Source organism: Dermacentor albipictus, chromosome 7 (assembly GCF_038994185.2).
Source record: "Dermacentor albipictus isolate Rhodes 1998 colony chromosome 7, USDA_Dalb.pri_finalv2, whole genome shotgun sequence".
NCBI classification, from domain to species: Eukaryota; Metazoa; Arthropoda; class Arachnida; order Ixodida; family Ixodidae; genus Dermacentor; species Dermacentor albipictus.
Genome location: NC_091827.1, coordinates 61056276 through 61075530, shown reverse-complemented (window position 1 = coordinate 61075530; position 19255 = coordinate 61056276). Strand labels below are relative to the sequence as shown.

Genomic DNA, 19255 nt, shown 5'->3' with positions numbered 1-19255 from the left:
CAAGTCAAGGGGGGAGAATGACTCTGCATTTTATAATGACCCATCATAGTTAAATAGTCATTAAATATTCATTTATTGTACAGTCAGTAATGCTACATTTTTTCATTAAATGTATTGAGTCATGGCTATAACGACATGTTTTTGAGGACAGGACACAGAAAGAGTGCACACAGGACAGTCGCCGAACTTCAACCATACTGTGTACATTCTTTCTGTGTCCTGTCCTCAAAAACGCGCCGTTATAACCATGTTCCATCAACCCAGCAACCAATTAGCCCATATAAGTCTGTTAACATTGAATCACCTGCTTCAATTACATGTGCAGGTTAACTTTTTGGCCTAACTATTACAAGGGAAGAAACATGCTTTTGCAATTACTACTGTTACGAACTTGCACCGCTGCACCACGAATACGGCTTTGTGGTCCCGTAGCGCTCGTCACCCGTTTCGTGACAGAGCGTTGGTAGCGAAGACTCCGAGCCTGGCGTCGATGAGAATAACAAAAGGGACTTTATACATTATATACAGGTTATCATACAGGACATGAACGGGTCGGCACTGGGGCCGAGTGCTCACAACAAACGCGACTGTTCTCGCACGACGACGTCCGGCGAAAACGCGTTACACATCTCACCCCAGTCGGGAGCGACCCTCTCTCCAGGTGGGGTCGGCGGATCCTGTTTTCGAGCGGCGTGTCGCTGCTTTTATAATCCCCGAGGCCCATTGTCACTCAAACGGCCCAATACAAAGTCAGCACACGACGGTCGTCCGAGGGGTCCAACCAGCGACCGCGCTGGCCACTCGGTTCAAAGTTCGCGCGCGCGGTGACCTCCAGGCAAGGGAGGTGCGGCGCCGGGCCATCGGGCACACGCGGACACGTCAAAACACGCTGCTCCGCCGAGGCTTCTCCCGCACGAAGGCGCAGCATCTTGACTTGTGAAGGGAGAATTATGGCGCTCGCAGGATAGATTCTGCATCTTGCAGATTCGGGATCCGGGCTTGTGGTAATGGCACAACAGCATCCCCGCCCTCAGATAAGGCGCCGGGAAGACGAGCTGCCTCCACGTGGCTCGGATGCCAGGCGCGCACGTTCGTCAGGCTCGTCCAAGTTCACGTCCAGTGTCGGGACGCCAGGTAACCTCACGTGCCCAGGTCCGACTCGCCAGGACAGGAGCTCTGCTCACCACGTCGTCGCCAAGGCACCTTGACCAGCTCCGCTCGGGTCGTTCCTAAGACCTTGCTTCTCGCCACTGGTCCCGCTTGGTCGTTCTGCAGCTTGCAAAACCGACCGGCAAAAGGCAACACCCAACACGAACAAGTGCCCTCTGTCTCCCGTCAAACACCAGACAAGGCCATAATTCAAATCAACCTAACTAAATTGCTATCCCTCTTTTTGCTCCCGCTGCAACAAGAGGCAGGTGTACGATCTAGCACACAAGGCTCAAACAATCAGTTTTCAAATCAACAACTCAACAAAATAGAAACAATTATTAATCAGCAATAATAATTACAAATAGAATGGTCCCCTTGAAATCACTTGGACCGAAAACATACTTCTGAGGAAGCAAATGAGGTCATTCATTTTTCCCGGCGATATTTTCGCGGAATCCGAAGCTGCTTATATTTGCGACCCTGCTTATCCGTGTAGCGGCGGTACAATAAGCCAGATTCCTTGCCAAATGAAACCTCCTTTTTTTTCACTCCCCGTTTGACGCTCTTCCTCAGATCGGCTAGTGAACAATCTTCCTGTTGTTCGCGAATCCGAGTTTCCCTTTCAACTGCAGCCTGCTCCTGCCAGCTGGCGGAAACCGGAGCGAGTGTGGAGCCCGCGTCGCCTAATTGCGGCGTCGCGTCTCTATCGCGGCTAGCACTGCACGCGTCACTCCCACTCACCTCCAGGACCCGCTCGCCTAGGCCAGCCTCCGAGCTCTGCCTCTCCCGTGACTGCTCGCCACTCAAGTTACCGTGATCGGTCCGTGTGCCGCACCGCCTTTCGCTCACCGACGCTAAGTCAAGTTCCCTCGACAGCGGGCGCGCTTTGGATCGCGTGGGGGCCATGTACGCCACGTCGGCAAAGAATGATTTGCCCTGATCCCTCAGCAGCTGCTCCGAGCTATTTGAGAAGAGGTAGGAAAATTGCTCCGGGAGGGCGGCTGACACAGCGGCTTCGGTGTTAAGTTTTCCAAACTCTCCTTCAATGATAACCGTTGCGATCGGTAAACAGACACTCTCCTTCTCGGCCACTTGCCGTATCCTAACGCACTCTCCCGTAAAATCACTAGAGGAGACGAAAGACGGGTGAACAACGTCCATAGTTGCTGCAGAGTCCCGCAGTGCTCGGCACTTCTTGCCGTTTACCTTAATTTCCTGCACATAGGGCTCCAATAGACGTATGTTCTTGTGAGTTTCCTGTATCGTTGCAAAAGCAATTCTCTCTGGGCAGCTTGCAGCGATGTGCCCTTGCTTTTTGCAATTGTAGCAGGTTAACGGTTTTCGCTTTTCAAAAGAACGCGTCATTTCGTTTCGCTGTTTCGGACCATCGTCATCATTCTGAGATGTATTCTGCCCTTCCCTTACAGTTTCTTTGGTAAGGGATTCGTCGTCCCGAAACTCGCGACGCGTGATTTGCTTCCGTTCGTCGGGCTTCCCGGAAAACCAATCTCTCCTATCAGCTTTTTCTACGCGCACTGCCTTGCTGTGCAAGCTGCGGCGTGTGTAATACTCTTCCGCTAACTCTGCTGCCTTGTTTAGCTTAACATCCTTTAGCCTATCTTGCAGCCAGAGCCGGACATCCTCATCAATGCAACGGTAGAACTGCTCCAACGCGATGCATTCGACAATTTTGTCGCGGTCGTCGAAAACCTCTTCGCCCTTCAGCCATTCCACCAGGTCGGCTTTTAGACGAAACGCGAAGTCAACATTCGACTCCTTACCCTTTTTTGCATACCGGAACCTCTGCCGGAAAGCTTCGGGCGACAATTTGTACTTCCGCAGTAGCGCTTCCTTCACATCACTGTAGCTCTCAAACGCCTCTTTCGATAAGCAAGTTATTACGTCTGATGCCTCCCCAGGAAGCAACGCTAACAGATTCTGTGCCCAGAGGGATCGCTCAATGCTATTCCGTTCGCACACGTGCTCAAATTTCACGAGGTATTTGGCCATATCCTCTCCGACGACAAAGGGTGGAAGTTGATCGCGTATTCTTGGAACGTTAGAAGTGAGACTAGGCGCTGGCGAGCTATTTCGGGTCTCCAACTCTTTCATTTTAAGCTCGTGCTCACGAATCTCTCTCCTTTCCTCCTTTTCCTCCTCGCGACGTTGCTGTTCTCTCCTTTCCTCCTCCTCGCGACGTTGCTGTTCTCTCCTTTCCTCCTCGCGACGTTGCTGTTCTCTCCTTTCCTGCTCGCAACGTTCCTTCTCCTCCCTTTCCCGACGTTCATTGATACCCGCCAAGGCCTCAGCGGCTTCCTCAGCCGTTACGTCCCCAGTCCTCATGACCTCAAGGATCGCATTCTTTCTTTTGGTTGAGCCCAACTCAATGCCCAACTCCTCACAAATTTCGAGAAGTTCCTTCACCTTGTACTTCTCCATCGTTCACACTGTCCTCCTGCTGTTTACCCTTTTTGAATATACCTGCCGTACGCTACTATAACACTACTAGTAAGACATATGCAAGTATATCACACACTGCCCTGTTTACCCCCTCAGCATCCCCTGGTTTTCAAAACACTCTTACTAGGCTTGAAACACACAAGGTTATCACAATGCAACACCAAATCCTTCCCTAAGCTACTATAACCTGTGTCAGAGAAAGTCTGGTGTTTGAGGTAAACTTCAGGCACTCACCGCGCCGAGGTAGCTGATGCCGGTCAATCCCGTAGCTGCCATCCAGTGTTACGGACATCCAACCGGTGCCACCAGTGTTACGAACTTGCACCGCTGCACCACGAATACGGCTTTGTGGTCCCGTAGCGCTCGTCACCCGTTTCGTGACAGAGCGTTGGTAGCGAAGACTCCGAGCCTGGCGTCGATGAGAATAACAAAAGGGACTTTATACATTATATACAGGTTATCATACAGGACATGAACGGGTCGGCACTGGGGCCGAGTGCTCACAACAAACGCGACTGTTCTCGCACGACGACGTCCGGCGAAAACGCGTTACACATCTCACCCCAGTCGGGAGCGACCCTCTCTCCAGGTGGGGTCGGCGGATCCTGTTTTCGAGCGGCGTGTCGCTGCTTTTATAATCCCCGAGGCCCATTGTCACTCAAACGGCCCAATACAAAGTCAGCACACGACGGTCGTCCGAGGGGTCCAACCAGCGACCGCGCTGGCCACTCGGTTCAAAGTTCGCGCGCGCGGTGACCTCCAGGCAAGGGAGGTGCGGCGCCGGGCCGTCGGGCACACGCGGACACGTCAAAACACGCTGCTCCGCCGAGGCTTCTCCCGCACGAAGGCGCAGCATCTTGACTTGTGAAGGGAGAATTATGGCGCTCGCAGGATAGATTCTGCATCTTGCAGATTCGGGATCCGGGCTTGTGGTAATGGCACAACACTACCAAAACACTCCACTCCAAGTGTCCCATCAAAGACAGTGGAGTGCCTTCATGAAAGCAGTCATGTGAAGCGATACATTTCACTCAGAAGTGAAATGGGTATACTTTAAGAAAGCAGAATGTTCCATTTACTCAAAGGTTAATGCTCGTTGTCTATTCGTTGCAATCACTACACAGTAATGGGCAAATATAAGTCGCGCTCAGAAAGGTGCATGCCGTGGCTGAAGGGGATATTACGAGATTCTTAGTTTGTTTCTCCGGTGTCCTCGATGAGCTGAACAAGGCATCTCGTTTATATCTAAGGGAGAACTAGGGGCACGGTATGAATAACGTGCAGGCAATGTTCCCAAATGGGCGGGTTAAATGCGCATTTTCCGGTTGGATACGTATGCAAGTGCTCCATAGTGTTATTGGTTTGTCTTGGGAGTGGTGTAAAACTTGGACGGCTGCACTGCCGTACAGCGACAACTGAGGTCAAATTTTGTGAACATAAGGAGAACAATACGCCAAGTTTATGTGCGATGGTAAATATCTGTTAAACAAATACAGTATTAAAAAGTTATAAGAAAGTGTTTGAAAGTATCATGCTAAGTACTGTCATTAGCTAGGTTTCCAAGTGTCCCAAGACAACTCTGCATTTCAGATATTTTATACCTTGAAGGAATAGGCAGCATATTGAGTGCAATGTGGCACATAGTTTTAATTTTTTTTGATTATTTAGAAATCTTACGAATAATTATTGAGCCCTCGTCTTTTTACTTTTTCAGGCGTGATGTATTAGCGAACATTGTTTAACTGCGCGAACAAACGAACCACAACGACAGAGAGGGACAAGGACGGGCGCAGACTTGCAACTAAAGTTTATTCCACAAAGTACACATATAAGTACACAGCCGACAAGCACCACTGCGCGTGCGCGAAAAAAAAGATAAACAAAGGTAAAAGAAAAGTAAAACCTTGTATAAGCGAAACGCGACCTACCTACGCTCGTCAATAAACCTCATCTCACTGTGATGTAAATAAACTGAGGTGTCACTGACACATTGTTGCCCCTTCTTTCTGATGTGGTACGCCTCGAGTACTCGGCTATCTAGCTCGCCCCGATGCCGAGATAGCCGAGCCAGAGAGCTACTCGAGGCGTACCACATCAGAAAGAAGGGGCAACAATGTGTCAGTGACACCTCAGTTTATTTACATCACAGTGAGATGAGGTTTATTGACGAGCGTAGGTAGGTCGCGTTTCGCTTATACAAGGTTTTACTTTTCTTTTACCTTTGTTTATCTTTTTTTTTCGCGCACGCGCAGTGGTGCATGTCGGCTGTGTACTTATATGTGTACTTTGTGGAATAAACTTTAGTTGCAAGTCTGCGCCCGTCCTTGTCCCTCTCTGTCGTTGTGGTTCGTTTGTTCGCGCAGTTAAACAATGTTCGCTAATATCTACCAACTCGCCCAACAACAAGTTCTACTAAACTACGTGATGTATTAGTTTTGCCTGGTGTCCTCACTGAACTACAGGAGGCAGCTTTAATATATTTGGTGACTGTAAGGACAAGTTAATAGGTGACGTGGAGGAGAAGTTCATGATAGATGGGTAATTAGGGCTTTCACAATAAGTTATGTATGCAAGCACTCCAGATGTGTTTGAGCAGGGACCAATCGAGTCCGCTGCCGTGGCAGAACTGTAAAAGCCGCCAAGACCAAATTTAGCGAAAATTGTTAGTACACTATGGAAACTGTATGTGTGAAGCTAGATATGGTTGGTTCAAACACAGCCTTTGTAAAAAATGTCTTATTCAATTGTTAGAGCATGTGATATTGCTACTACCAGCTATGCTTCCCAGTGTCGAGACATAGCTGTAGTTTACAACAGGTCTACGTTTGTGCAAAGGGGAGTGGGGACATGTTAACTGCAACGTGTGACAAAATTATTACATTTCTGGTCCAGTTAGAAGTGCTGCAAATAATGAATGAGCCATCGTTTTTCTTTCCGTTTTCAGGCATCATAGCAGTTTCCGTCTTAGTTTCAGTGATGTCCTCGGTAAACCAAAAAAGATATTTTGTTTACATTTGGCGAAAGTGAAGGGCACGATGTGGGCATACATAAGTAAACTTCAAAGATATAGAGGACTAAATATGACATTTTTAGTAAATTAAGCATGTAAGCTATCTGGAGCTTTATGAATGTTCTTTGCGAAAAAAAGAAAGAAATTATCCCGTTGCCCTGGAAGAACTCTGAACCTAACAGATATCAAATCTAGGGGGAAATGAGTGGGGTGAGGGGGGGAGGGGTATAAATCACTAAAGCATTGCATACCCCCTCAGCAGTTGCAGTGGTAGTTTTCAACAGATTTGCTGGACATCTATAGACTGACGCAGTGCCGAGATGGCAAATCATTTAAATATATTGTAAGTAATTTGTGTTGATTCTACGTTGTTGCTTATAACCTCAACAACACTATCACTTAAACTAGAGATACATTTATGCTGTAGACTTAAACAGCAAATGCATTCCTCTGTTGAATTCACATTCTTTGTGGCAAATGTGCATTTTTCATGTGCGCTGTCTTGCTGCTACTGGGCGGGATCTGGGACCACTGTGGGGCACTCAATGCCTTTCGTCCCTGTATCATCTTGAGATTTTATATAGTTGCAAGAGGTAAATGCAAATTGAGATCATTTTTTTGGGTTCCTTTGTGTTTGCCCCCTTCCCCCTCCCCCTCTAGAAGTACTTGGTACGTCACTGTGCAACGCGTCCTTGTATAAAAAGAAGTGTAACTCTATATCTGACAATAGCACATATAGTTCGTAAACAAAACAGGCGTGCCAAACAAAAACAACATGGCACAGCTTTCACCACTTATTTCCAGAGCTGGCGCACGCACGGATTCAAAGGTCGCGCAGGCTTCCAGAGTGCAATGGCCAACACTCCTGGAGATTTACGGCGCCTAGGCGAGGTTATAACACAGAACGCCTGGTTATTGGCCTCGAGCTCCACCACTGGAAAAGCTGGCGCCACCGTCGGCGTGACGTGCTAGGAGGGATCACGTGGACATAGCGGCCGCGTCGGCTGCTTCGGGCGCGCCGAAGCGAGCTGAAAACGAGTTTAAATTCCCTCGTACGCTGCGGTTTTCATTTAGTGGCGAAATTTTCCCGCTTCGAGTGTCTCCTTTACAACGCTTGAAAGCACTACAATAGGTAGTGGCTGCCTTTGAAGGCGCGCAACATGGTAGGCTACTGCTCGGTGCCGCAGGGCCGGACGCACGTGACGGAGTCCGGTGTCGGCCTTATTCACACGTAGCCGCAGGACAAGAAGCTGTGTGAAGCTTGGCTCGCGAAACATAAAACCGGCAGTCATCGGCTACAACTCGGGTATGCAGTAAGCACAGACGCGAGGAAGATTTCTGCTACGGCGCCCGGTCTGCGATGTTCTCAAAACGCGCACTGAGACGCTCGCCTGAGTCCGCTGCCCGACTAATGTCATGACGGTTTGGTCTATGAACTTGTCGATACTATAGAGACTGCCAAGTTCAGTGGAGTGGAAAGGCAGCGGTGAGAAGCACATTTAAAGAATGCATAGCATATAGTCATGTTTGTGTTATGAATTAATGCACTGGATTACAAAAAAAGAGCACGCTGAGAACGCCAATAAACATACAGTGCGACGCAACTCGAAAAATAGTATTGAAAGGTCAAAGAATTTAGAAGAAAAAAAAAAGATTGCATCGTCGCGACGGCACATCACAGTCCCCGTAGGCGTCGAAGTCTCTACAATGAAATTATTTTTGAACAACTCTGATAGCGCCCACGCAACAATGGTTGCCTGTATACTGTCAAATGCTCATATTCTGCGGCCTAAAGTTCATGGCACGGTGCGAAAACGCGCGCGCGGAGAAAGCGAAACAGTGCGCGGACAAGCATGCAGACGCGCAGTCGGTCGCTGCGAATCTGCGCGATCGCTGCATTGAGGCTTCATTCTATTACGCTCCATTTAGTTATACAAACACTATAAGAACATATTTCATATTGTTTGCTCTCGGCGTTTACCTACCTTTCACGCAAGAAGCCGGTTCGGGAGACTTCATCGCGGCGACCGCGCGCAGTGGCGTTCACTGTACGTATTCGGTAAAGAGATAGCGGCTGTAAACGATTGTGTGCTTTCAGCTTGCCCAAGATTATTATTTAGACAGTAAGAAACTTCTCTCGTTTCGAAAGTACTTACAGAAATGTCAGGGAGAGCTCGCGCGTGGTGTTTTCAGTGAGCGCTGACAGCAAAACCTATGAGGAGCGCGTCACGTGATCCCTCATACTACGGCATCGAGGCGCTTCCGATAGAGGGCGACTCCGTAACTCCTCGCCGCCAATAATGCTTGCTCCTTTTCGGAGGACGCTGCGACACAGTAATACACTTGCGAAACTCCACTTGCGAAAGCGGCGAAGGCATTCACTTGAACCACACCACCATAAAACGAGTAACTTCCCACACGACCAATAGCACATTCCAGTGTCCACAACTCTAGAACATTACAAGATTACAATCACACGCGAAGACCGTTTTCACACGAACTACTAGACCGGCCAAACCAAATTACAACGGCAGCGAAACAGAAACTAACCACGACACAGAAACACCTCGAAAATTTGTCGCCCTCACGGGCGCCGTTATGAAGCCGAAGGGAGCCAAGCCAAACGCTGATAATGGTTGTCTGTAACGCAGTGAGGGCCTCAGTTAGAGCAAGGTTTTTGTTAAAGTGTACTCACCAGTCAACGCAATTAAGAAAGAAAAATAGTTCTTTATTCTATGACTAGGACGCAACCAACCCACTCGGACGCTCGGCAGGGTGAGCGCAACTCCGGCCATGTGTGATTGGATCGTAGCCTCGGTCGGATATCCACAGTGGATTAGCGCGCTTGATGTGCTTCTGTACTCCAAGCCTCGAAGGATGCTCGGGGGAGTGCCGTGATACTGTGAAAACGCGCAAATTGGTGAGAGCGTGGAGGCGGTCTTTACAATTGGTCGCCGCAGCTTCAGGGGACACAGATCCCGCCCATTACTCTTGACGTGTGTGCCGTCGCTGTTGCGCGCCGACTAGGTGCGTGCAGCACAATGCCGCGCAGCTGTGTTGTCCCGACGTGCGAGTCGAGCTTCAGGAAGGACCGCAACCTCGGCTACCACGAGTTTCCGTGCGACGCGGAACGCCGGCAAGTGTGGCTGCGAAACATTTTCGGGGAGGGACCCGGCGGGAAAACCACGAAGTGGGTGCCGAGCGACAAATCGCTGGTGTGCTCCCTGCATTTCACGGAGCAAGACTACAGGGCGACCAACAAGCTCAGGCTGCTGCTGCCGACCGCTGTGCCAACTGTGTTCCCCGCTCATCCAAGCTGCACCACGACCCCCTCTGTAGAGGAGGAGGTCGTGAGCTGCACGAGCAAGAAAGCTGTCGTCAGAGGCACTCGTGCTCGAAAGAAGCGGCCGCGACCAAAGGGAACGGAGAACGTTAAGCGCGCTCGTGGAGCAGGCAAGCGGATAGCCAGTCAAAACGACACAATGCTTGACCGTCACGAAGGCGCCATAACGCCTCGTCAATCTGAACCAGTGGTTGAAAACTGCGACGAAAGTCCGTCCGTTAAGGATGAGACCAGCCCAACGCGCCGCCTTCAAGCAACGATCGCCCTTCTTAGAGGGGAGCTACAAACGCTGCAGTGTAAACTCGATGAAGCCGAAGAGCGAGCTCACTTTTATGAAAATAACAATGACATTGACTGTTTTATGAGGGTGCTCGACGCTGCTGCTCATGGTGACGAGACTGCCGTGTCTATTATGAACCAAGTCTACAGCTTCCATGGAGAGGCCGAATTCGCTATTTTGGGAGGGCCTGTAAGCATGCAAGAGCCGAGCCCCCTCAATGGTACAGACATGTTGGCCACTGTGGGAGTGAAGTTGGAGTCACTTCACTGATGAAAGACGGCACTGACAAACGAAAGTCTGCGTGATTAATTTCAGGATCTTGGTGCATAACAAGACCTTCATCCACCACATTATCAATGGGCTGGCCACAAACACGACAACCTTTTTGACCCTGTTGACTGGTTTTTAGAATCACTCCACAGTCCCCCCAAGTCATTTGCCATGTTTTGTTGCGAGAGGCTTCTAAATGCCTTCCTATGTCGGACATTTTTTTACTATATGCTTGAAAAGCAATGAACTTTTTTCCTTGACAATGGAAGTGCTGAAAGCGGCTGAGAAGGTGGGCCTTTGTGTTGCGAGTATCATGAACAATGCCCCTCAAAACCAGCATTGCATTTTTCAAATGTGAGATGGCATGCGGTGCTGCACCCCTTGCAGGTTGGCGACTCTGTCTCTTTATCATGCTCTACACAAACACTTGGATCAACTTTCTAGAAAGAAAGCTGATGGATGGTCATGAAGTCATTTGAGAATGTGTGTGCCACAATAAATTGACAGTAATATAAACTTCTTGCATGTCAAACTGGCAAGATTACTGTTGTGTTCTTATGAGAAGCCAAACGACTTCAAGAAAGATTGGCAAGGACAACCTGTGTTTCTTCATCCATCGTGATTGGGACACCCAAGTATCTTCAAGAAAACCGCCACTACCATCCAGGCACGGAGAAGAATTTCAGGAGTGCTTGGCCATATTGCCTTCGTGCATACGTGTCCGAAGCGGCATGTTCTTCATGCTATTCATAGTTGAGCTTCGCAGCCGACACATGAGATCACAGAGACAGCAATAGGAGCCTTTAATAACAACAGGCGATGATTGATTTTCGTGGAAGAAAGCACACCTCGTCTTCTTAAAAGGACTTCAGCATTCTGGCTGCAGATCGAGTGACCACCTCAATTGAAGCATACAAGGCTGCACTCCCGACTACTAATTCACAGTGGCATTGATAAAGTACCTTCTTTAGCATGTCAAGTGAGTGCCCTTCTGTAAACCTAATTTGCTTTTTTCTTTTTTTCTTGTGTTACACACTGCAAATTTCTCCCTCCTTTGGACAGAAGGCCTAAGGTGGCCCTGTGAAATCGCTGTTTGCCTTTTTCAGACAGTCGGCTGGTGAGCTGCCACATTCTATTACAGGATTGCTTCAGACAGCTGCTTCAGTATTGGAGCAGACAGCTGCTTCAATACTGAAGCATCTGTCTTCACGACAGAGAATCTTCTGAGGGTGCTGAATTCTTTAAAGGGACTCGCAACTGGCCAGAATGTGTTGTGAGACAATGATGGTAAAGAAATTACCGTAGCTCATAGTGATAGGATCCAGTACACTGTTCACAATTTAAGCGGGAATTGTGATTTCAATTTTGCAAAGAAAATCACAGAAACCAGGAAGTGGCGCGTGCTGCCGGTGAAATCACGGTCAAACAATCACTTCCGGGGTTAGTTCGCCGTGCAGCTCATTCTGTGCTCCACACAGAGACTCTAAGTACAGCTGCATGTAATCACTAGGGGTGTAGTGTATGAGGTAACTGTATGCAAGCTGCATGGCTGTTATGATGTACCGCACACTTATTGCTTAAGTTTGCGGTTCCTATATTAGTAGACACTTGCGATCTATTCTGTGAATATTATGAAGAAAGTCCATGCTAACGAAGGGCACAGGTGTCCCACCATGCATGCTATCATACACACATGAGCTTGCGAATAAGTACCCAAAGTTGTGTGGTCTCCCTGCGAGATACGAAATGCTGTAAACTAGTTATGCTGTAAACGGGTGCCAGCACTACAATATAAGCATACTCGTGGCTACTGCAACATGCTGAATTGCCCCTCAAATGTAAAAGCGCCCTTTCACTTTTGAGAGCTTAAATTGACTTGGCTAAAAAATCACTCTTGACTGGTTAATGACCAAAGCAGCTGGACAGGAAGCCACAAAAACACGTAGCTATTATTGTGGAAATAATTTAACACTTTGGAAAATGTGAATTGCAGGAACATCGGCTTCGTAAACTACTTTCTCACAGCTACGGCCACACTTGTTGTCTGCCTCCCACCAGTGCCAGCTTGTAATTTCTGTCGCGCTGACTTATCGCTGTTTTCAGCATGCTTCCAGTGAATGACTACGTCGTTACAGCAGACTGAAAAATTCTGATATGTTCCACGGCATTCTCAGCATTACCCGTTCATGATTAGACATTTTGAATGGTAAGCTTTCCATTGCACTAGGAAAAATGGGTACAATAAGTATTGGTTGTCGGTCCCTTTGAAAGAGTACTGAAATGCATTTCTGAGAAACTACCGCACATTTCACGCCCCCTGCAAGCATGACACTCGGCAAGTATGGAGGTTTGTAAACACTTGCCAGATGCACCTAATTACAAAGTTGCCTTTGAAATGCTGCACTTATCTTCAAAGAGAAAATTAAATTCTGTGGTTTTGCATGTTAAAACCACAATTTGATTATGAAGCTTCCCGTATGGAAAGCTCTGGGTTAACGTTCACCACCCAAAGTTCTTTAATGTACACATTATCTCAACATGACACCGGGCAAAAGTTGCTGACATGTAGATATAAGGCTAGCCGTGATTTTGTTGATAAAAATGTAAACTGTATGGTGCACATTTCTACCGGCTGCACTTGCCTGTGATAGCCACAGCGATCGCTGAAACGGAGAGACCTAATGTATTGTGATGCCATAGTTATGGGCGTTCACCCCCTGGGTAGCAAAACTGGAACTGATTCTTAGAAACAAGTATTCTAGTAAATTAGAAAAACCTGGAGCCCTCTGACACTTAATGGTATAAATGTTTAGTGGATCTGTACATAGTTTCAGTGCAAGAAAGCTATATGTAGAAAATGTCGTGACTGAGACCTGATTTTGAGGAAGCCAGAAGCGGGCTTTAGGTGCTCAAAACAGGCACTTAAAGGGACCAATTTTTAAGGACTTCACACACAACACTGTTTTTTATGGCGCAACACAAAGTCATCCTCGGTAGTGTTCACATCTGCAGCGGTTACTTCCAAAAGCACGGGAATTTTTAGTAAGCAGAATTTTTTTTATCTGAGCCGCCTCTAGAAAAGTAAGAGTCCCTCCTCCAGCAATGCTGAGAAGTGAGAGCGATGTCATTAGCCCACCTCGCAAATTGTGAAAGCCACCCGTCGTTCTGCTTTCGCAGGAGTGCGTGTAACTGTGGTTAACCACCTACGTCTTGACCTTTCCAACCACTTTTGAAAATAAAAAGCTGGTGCATTAAGTTCTAGTTGTTGTACAGACATTTCTTATATTAGTACCGCATTTTTTCCCAAGTACATGCCTATGTCATGGCTGGCTGGCTCCCGTTGTCGTCGTTCTGTCAGTAGACAAGCCAAGCCAACTGATCCGAAACGAAGGCGAAGGCAGCGCCACTTTTATGCTCACTACAAAGGGAGGCTTATCTGCACATTGTAAGTGAGGAAAAACTTATAATAATAAAAAGTATACTGCATTTCAATACTAACACAAAGACCAGGAACTGCATACACTAGTAGAATGTCACATGGCAGACCTCTTGCGTAGCTTCATACTTTTGCCATGGGGGGTGCCAAAGGTCATTTTTTTCAACTTTTAGTGATGAATTAAAAATATAAATCCAGGTGTAATGAGAAAAACATGCCTCGTTTTAGCCACTACGATAGGGAATGATTCCATTAGCAGTGTTGATTCATGTTCTGAGCAGTTGTCTGTCGCTTTAAGCCTTGTTTTATGCATGATAGGAACTGAAATAGGCAATATAAGTTGTCCACCAACTACGGCCTGCTTTATGTACTCGGCATGTGTGCCCCATTTTTGGAACAAGAAGCTGTTAACTCATGGGGTCTCAAAGGTAGCGTGCTGTTTCATGCAAGCAATCGAAGCAGTTCATGGTGCTTTGCTGGGCAGACTGGAGGCAGCTTTGTTTGTCAGCATGCTGGAGCCGTGTTTGTTTAATACCACTGTCCCTGGTGCAATGGGCTGATGATGTGCCTTTACTAGCTAGATTTTTCTTGCTTACAGTGATGCATAATGTAGGTAAAGCATGAATATGCCAAAAAATCTGCTAATCGCTTGATAGGAGAAAGAGAGAAGAGTATTAAGAAGATGGAGGGCAGTCCTTGTGGTGCTTCTAGCGAGATGTCTAGACTACATAGCTTGCTTTGCTCAAGAGGTATGGCTTAATCTTAGAGAAGCTAAAATTTATGCTTAACAGGCTAAGAGGCAAAGGAATGTTTCAATAAGAAAAGGAGTGTTCTAAAGTGTATGTTTACTAACCTTTGTAATCTTGCAAGCCGCGAGAGGAATGGTGACTGCGTGGGAGGAATGCTTTCACAGCTACCACTTTCTTGTTTTCTAATTCTGAATTCATGGTCGTGATTGCCCAATGGCTTGTGTCCATGGGCCGTTGCATTTCATGTATAATGTCATCGTTGGCACCACATAGGGTGTCAGAAAAAGCAGTAGCCCTGAAACGTTCAGGAGAGAGCAGTCTGCTTGTATTGCTAGATTGTTGGTTCTCTTTTGCCTGCGGCAGAGCAATATTGGGCTTGAATTTTGACAGCAGTGTTGTCTGCAGATTGAGAATGCTGTCTTACAGTATTTGAAAAGTGTTTCAGTGGCCCTTTATTATTTAAAATGAGTATCTTTTTTAGCATGTGTGTGCACGGATATCTCGACATGCTTATTCTTCACCCTACTATTCTTCAACTTTGTTCATATGTGCAGGTACAGGGCAAGGATCAGCTGCAGCTCCACAGCCAAATGACAGACTGTACAGATAAATAATGACATCAGCAGTGGTCACGTGAACCACCTAAGGACCAAAGTTATTTGAAATTGTAACTTGATGTGCACGTTTGTGCTCGAAGTAACAAAGTGTCCAGAAGGAACAAGTAGGAAAGTGTATGGCGTTTTTCTTAGCATTTCGGTCACACCTATGCAATGCTGGGAACTGACATGTGGAGCAAAAGATAACCACAGTGTAGAAGTTTATGAAGTTTCTTCAAGCTCTTGTTGGAACTGCTGCTGGAAAACTGGACACAAAGTGTAAATTTGTGAGTAGATGTGGCTTGTATGGCTAGCCCAGAAGCTAGCATCGAGCAAAGTTCGGTCCTTGTGATTCTGATGATAGTCTTCACGGGGAATATTTTTTGCCATAACTGGGCAATAAAATATATGCAACTTGTATCTTGGTGTCACATGTCTTTAAATGGTAAGCCTCTCCTATTGATAAACACCAATGTGTGCACTTTTCCAGTCGAGTCGCACGATCAGTGCCGCTGCAGAAATGAACTGTTGCTATATTTAGGTACCAGCACCACTGGCCATTGCACTTCCATGAAAGGGGCACGGTTGTCCAACTATTGTCATTTCACCATTGTAACTGAGTAACGAAGCAGATATGGCAGTGACACAAGGAAATTTGGCTCTCAACGCACATTCTGACGAGAAATTTCTGTTTGAATACTTTAGCTAACAATGCATGGGCGCTGGTTGCGCCTCACGATGTCTGTCACTTCCTTGTCTGTCACTTCCTTGAACTAGGCGAGGTTGCTGCCACACTTCTGTTTTACGTTGTTGGCATGCTCCCCAATTATTATGCCTAGGCTTGGCCTGGCCTACGTAGGATTGGCCGCAACTGCCATTCAGCTTCCGTAGAAGCTGGAGAGTACACCTTGCTAATTCTTTGAAATAGACTCCACGCAGGTTGCATGCAAAGTGTGGGAAATCTGTTTGGAAGAACAGAAAATGTTTTTTCATGACGTACACAAACACTCAAATTGAAAAAAAAAAATTGTTCCTGCTAGAGACTTGCTGAATATGGGCAACATTGCATGCCCCTAGGATGCAGAACCAAGCATGTGGCGGTGCTAAAGTCGATACTCTGGTATGTGGTTTAAATCTACATGTCACTGGTACTAACAACAGGTGGCACCACAGTAAGTCTTCGTGCCCAGTGTCTAAGGCCTACCACTACCAACATTGAGATTACCCTGTTGCTCGTTTGAATCGACACCATTAACCTTGTCTGGCTAGTTCTTGTAATTTTGCAACATATCTAGTCTGAGTACCTTAATCCGAATAGGATATTCAAAGGAGAAAAGACCTAATTTTGACTTCACGTGTAGTCGTTTGACAAAAACGTGTCTTTGTGTCACCACCTTTGAGTAGGTAAACAATGCTCTGCACACGAAGTGTCCAGCGAGGGTGAACATTTCAAGAAAATAGGATAAATGCGTTCATTAGGTGACCAAATTGCAGTAGTCCCTACAATACTGACTTAAATGACATTGTACACTACAAAAATGTGTGCACATAAAGGCATATTTTCATGCTAGACATGGCTTTCATTTTTTTAAAGCAAACGGCTTTTTCTTTGACCCTATCACCCATTTTTACAGCTGGTGATTGCTGGTTGGAGGTTGGAACAAAGATGCTGATGCAAAGGGCACACATTTGTGTTACGGGGCACGTTCCTTACTGTTCACCTGTACTACTGCTAGAGATGTGCTGGTTGCTGTGAGACGCCTGGTCAAGGCACTGTTTCTCATGTGCTGTAGCGGCTTGGCGTACTGCGTCGCGACAACATTTTGCCCCCGTGTATTATTATAGCCCCATTCGAGGAGCTTCAGCATAGCACAAAAACTTGCTGTCGCTTTCAATGTTCCAGCCTTCAGGAAAAAGTGCCACTTTTTCACGGCTGCCACAACAAAGGTGTCCGAGATGCACGGCTGCCATTATCAGAGATTGACAAGGGCTCCAATAGATAATGTTTGCATACATTCTACATTGTGTTTCGCTCACACAGGTAAGTAGCCCTGCCAATGAGCATGAAGGAAGCCCTTTATGCCGATGAGGGCAATAATTGACAGGGAGCCCTCGTAAAACGCGTAAAGAACCAGGCGTGCGGCTTAGACTGACAATTGCAACTCGGCAATGTGACTGTTCTGAGAAGCGTAAATGTCTGGCTGGCTCGTGTAGAGCTGCCCATCAGGAATCTGAACATTGTCCATTCGTGCGGTTACTAATTCATTTCATTTTAGCGTCACAATGCATAAATTATCTAGTGCTTCCAATCGTCTTTTCTTTATTCCTTAACTTTTTTTTTGCTTTTTTGCCACAGTGTTGCGTACTGACAGCGTTGACTTGATTCCAACTGTGAAGGATATCTGTGCCTACAATCAATAGCCATTCGCTGTGGCTTTCCCATCATCTTTTTCACTGTGTTCCAGTAATTTTGTGCTTTCGTAGCACATAGCAGTATAGAATCACTTGCATAATGTAAACATCTGTTAAAATGGCAAGCCACTGTAAGAGAATGGTATTGCATAAAGGGGACGCAAAAGGCCATGCAAATATACTATGTGAACCATAGCATTTTGTAGGATGCAGTTAACATTGAAAGAAGTCTTTCTTCTTTCTCAAGTGTGTAAGCTCACCTCACCCAACATAAAAAGGTGCCTTGATGATAGCTGTGCTAAGACCCCCCCTCCCCAACTAGAATCTTCAAAATGTAGCAAAATGCATTGATCTCGCCACTGAGCTGTGTGATCGGACAGTAAGCTCAGCACGACTCCAGGTGTGGGCCAGGAACAGCTAGCAGGCCATGCCTGTTCTCACAAATGGTAAAGTAAGGCAATGAGGGAATGGCTTAACCATAAGAGAGATTGAACTAGTGGATTTCCTGCCTAATGTCGCATGGCTGCTTAATGTAGCTCGGTGAATTAGGTGCATGTAGTTTAGATCATTTTCTCTTGGCACAAACTATGAGGTGCTGCCAGCAGTTGTCGCTATGTTTATAAGGTCCAGGGTCTTCTTTCAGCACGTGTGTAGCACGCAGTGAATTGCAGGTCTCTATAAAGATTTTACTTTTTTAATTACTATAAGTTGTACATGGTTTGTCAATCAAACCAAACACGCTGTGCTTGTTCTCCGGCCATACTGTAGTGCTGTTGAGCACGAGGTCACGGGTCTGGTTCCCTGCAGCAGTGTCCGCAATTCCGATGGTGGCGGAATGCTAGAACACTTCCACATGTGTGCTTACATTTAAATTAACATTAAAGAAGCCCATGCAGGCACTTAATATTTACCTGCAGCCCTCCATTACTGCATCTATCAAAATCTACAGCTTGCTTTGGGATGTTAAACAGACAGTACAGAGAGAGAGAGAGACAGAGGAAAGGCAGGGAGCTAAGTCAACTGGAAGGCAGTCTTCGCTTTTACTTTGCCGTTGCCCCAGACAACATGCATGTCTGGATATTTATTGGTCCACAAGGTTATCCTTTAGGACAAGAGTTCTTGCATAAGAAGAATGAATGGAAAGTCTGAAGGGAATACACATACACAGGACCATAGGCGCCGACAAGAAGGGGGGGGGGAGGCACGAGCCCATTCCGGTGTTTTCCGCCTCCGCTGTTTTGCCCCCACCAGTGCCGAAGCCTATGCCCCCTCACCCCCACACACACCTAAAGTGTCGTTACTAGAGCTTTTTCACTCACATCATTTGAGGTTTCTTTTGACTTGCCTCGACCTTTCCACTTAAAATTTTATTGTGGCTAGTAGCTTACTATATTATCATTGGAGCGAACGTGCATGGCTTTTAATTCACGCTTTCGCTTTATTTTTGCAAATCCTCACAATAGGAGGAGAAGTGCATTAGAAGCACCAGCGACGGCTGCCTCATCCGTATTTTCTCGCTTGAACCATGTTTTAACTTGACACTGTAA

General features: G+C 46.8%; 1 protein-coding gene across 6 annotated transcripts in view; it reads left to right on the top strand.

The window, feature by feature from the left end:
* The window catches only part of LOC135904722 (uncharacterized), a 60386-nt gene extending 44670 nt beyond the window's left edge, over nt 1–15716 (top strand). For 5 of the 6 annotated variants that reach the window (XR_010565190.1, XM_070522297.1, XM_065435655.1 and 2 more), the window contains one exon: nt 15255–15716. Coding sequence is in view for 4 of the 6 variants with exons in the window: in XM_070522297.1 (XP_070378398.1) it covers nt 15255–15314 (60 nt within the window). In the remaining 2 variants the exon portion in view is untranslated. Of the gene's footprint in view, nt 1–9018; nt 11495–15254 lie in introns of those variants that run through there. The other variant, XR_010565189.1, reaches the window with a different exon arrangement.
* The last annotated feature ends 3539 nt before the right edge of the window (nt 15717–19255 follow it).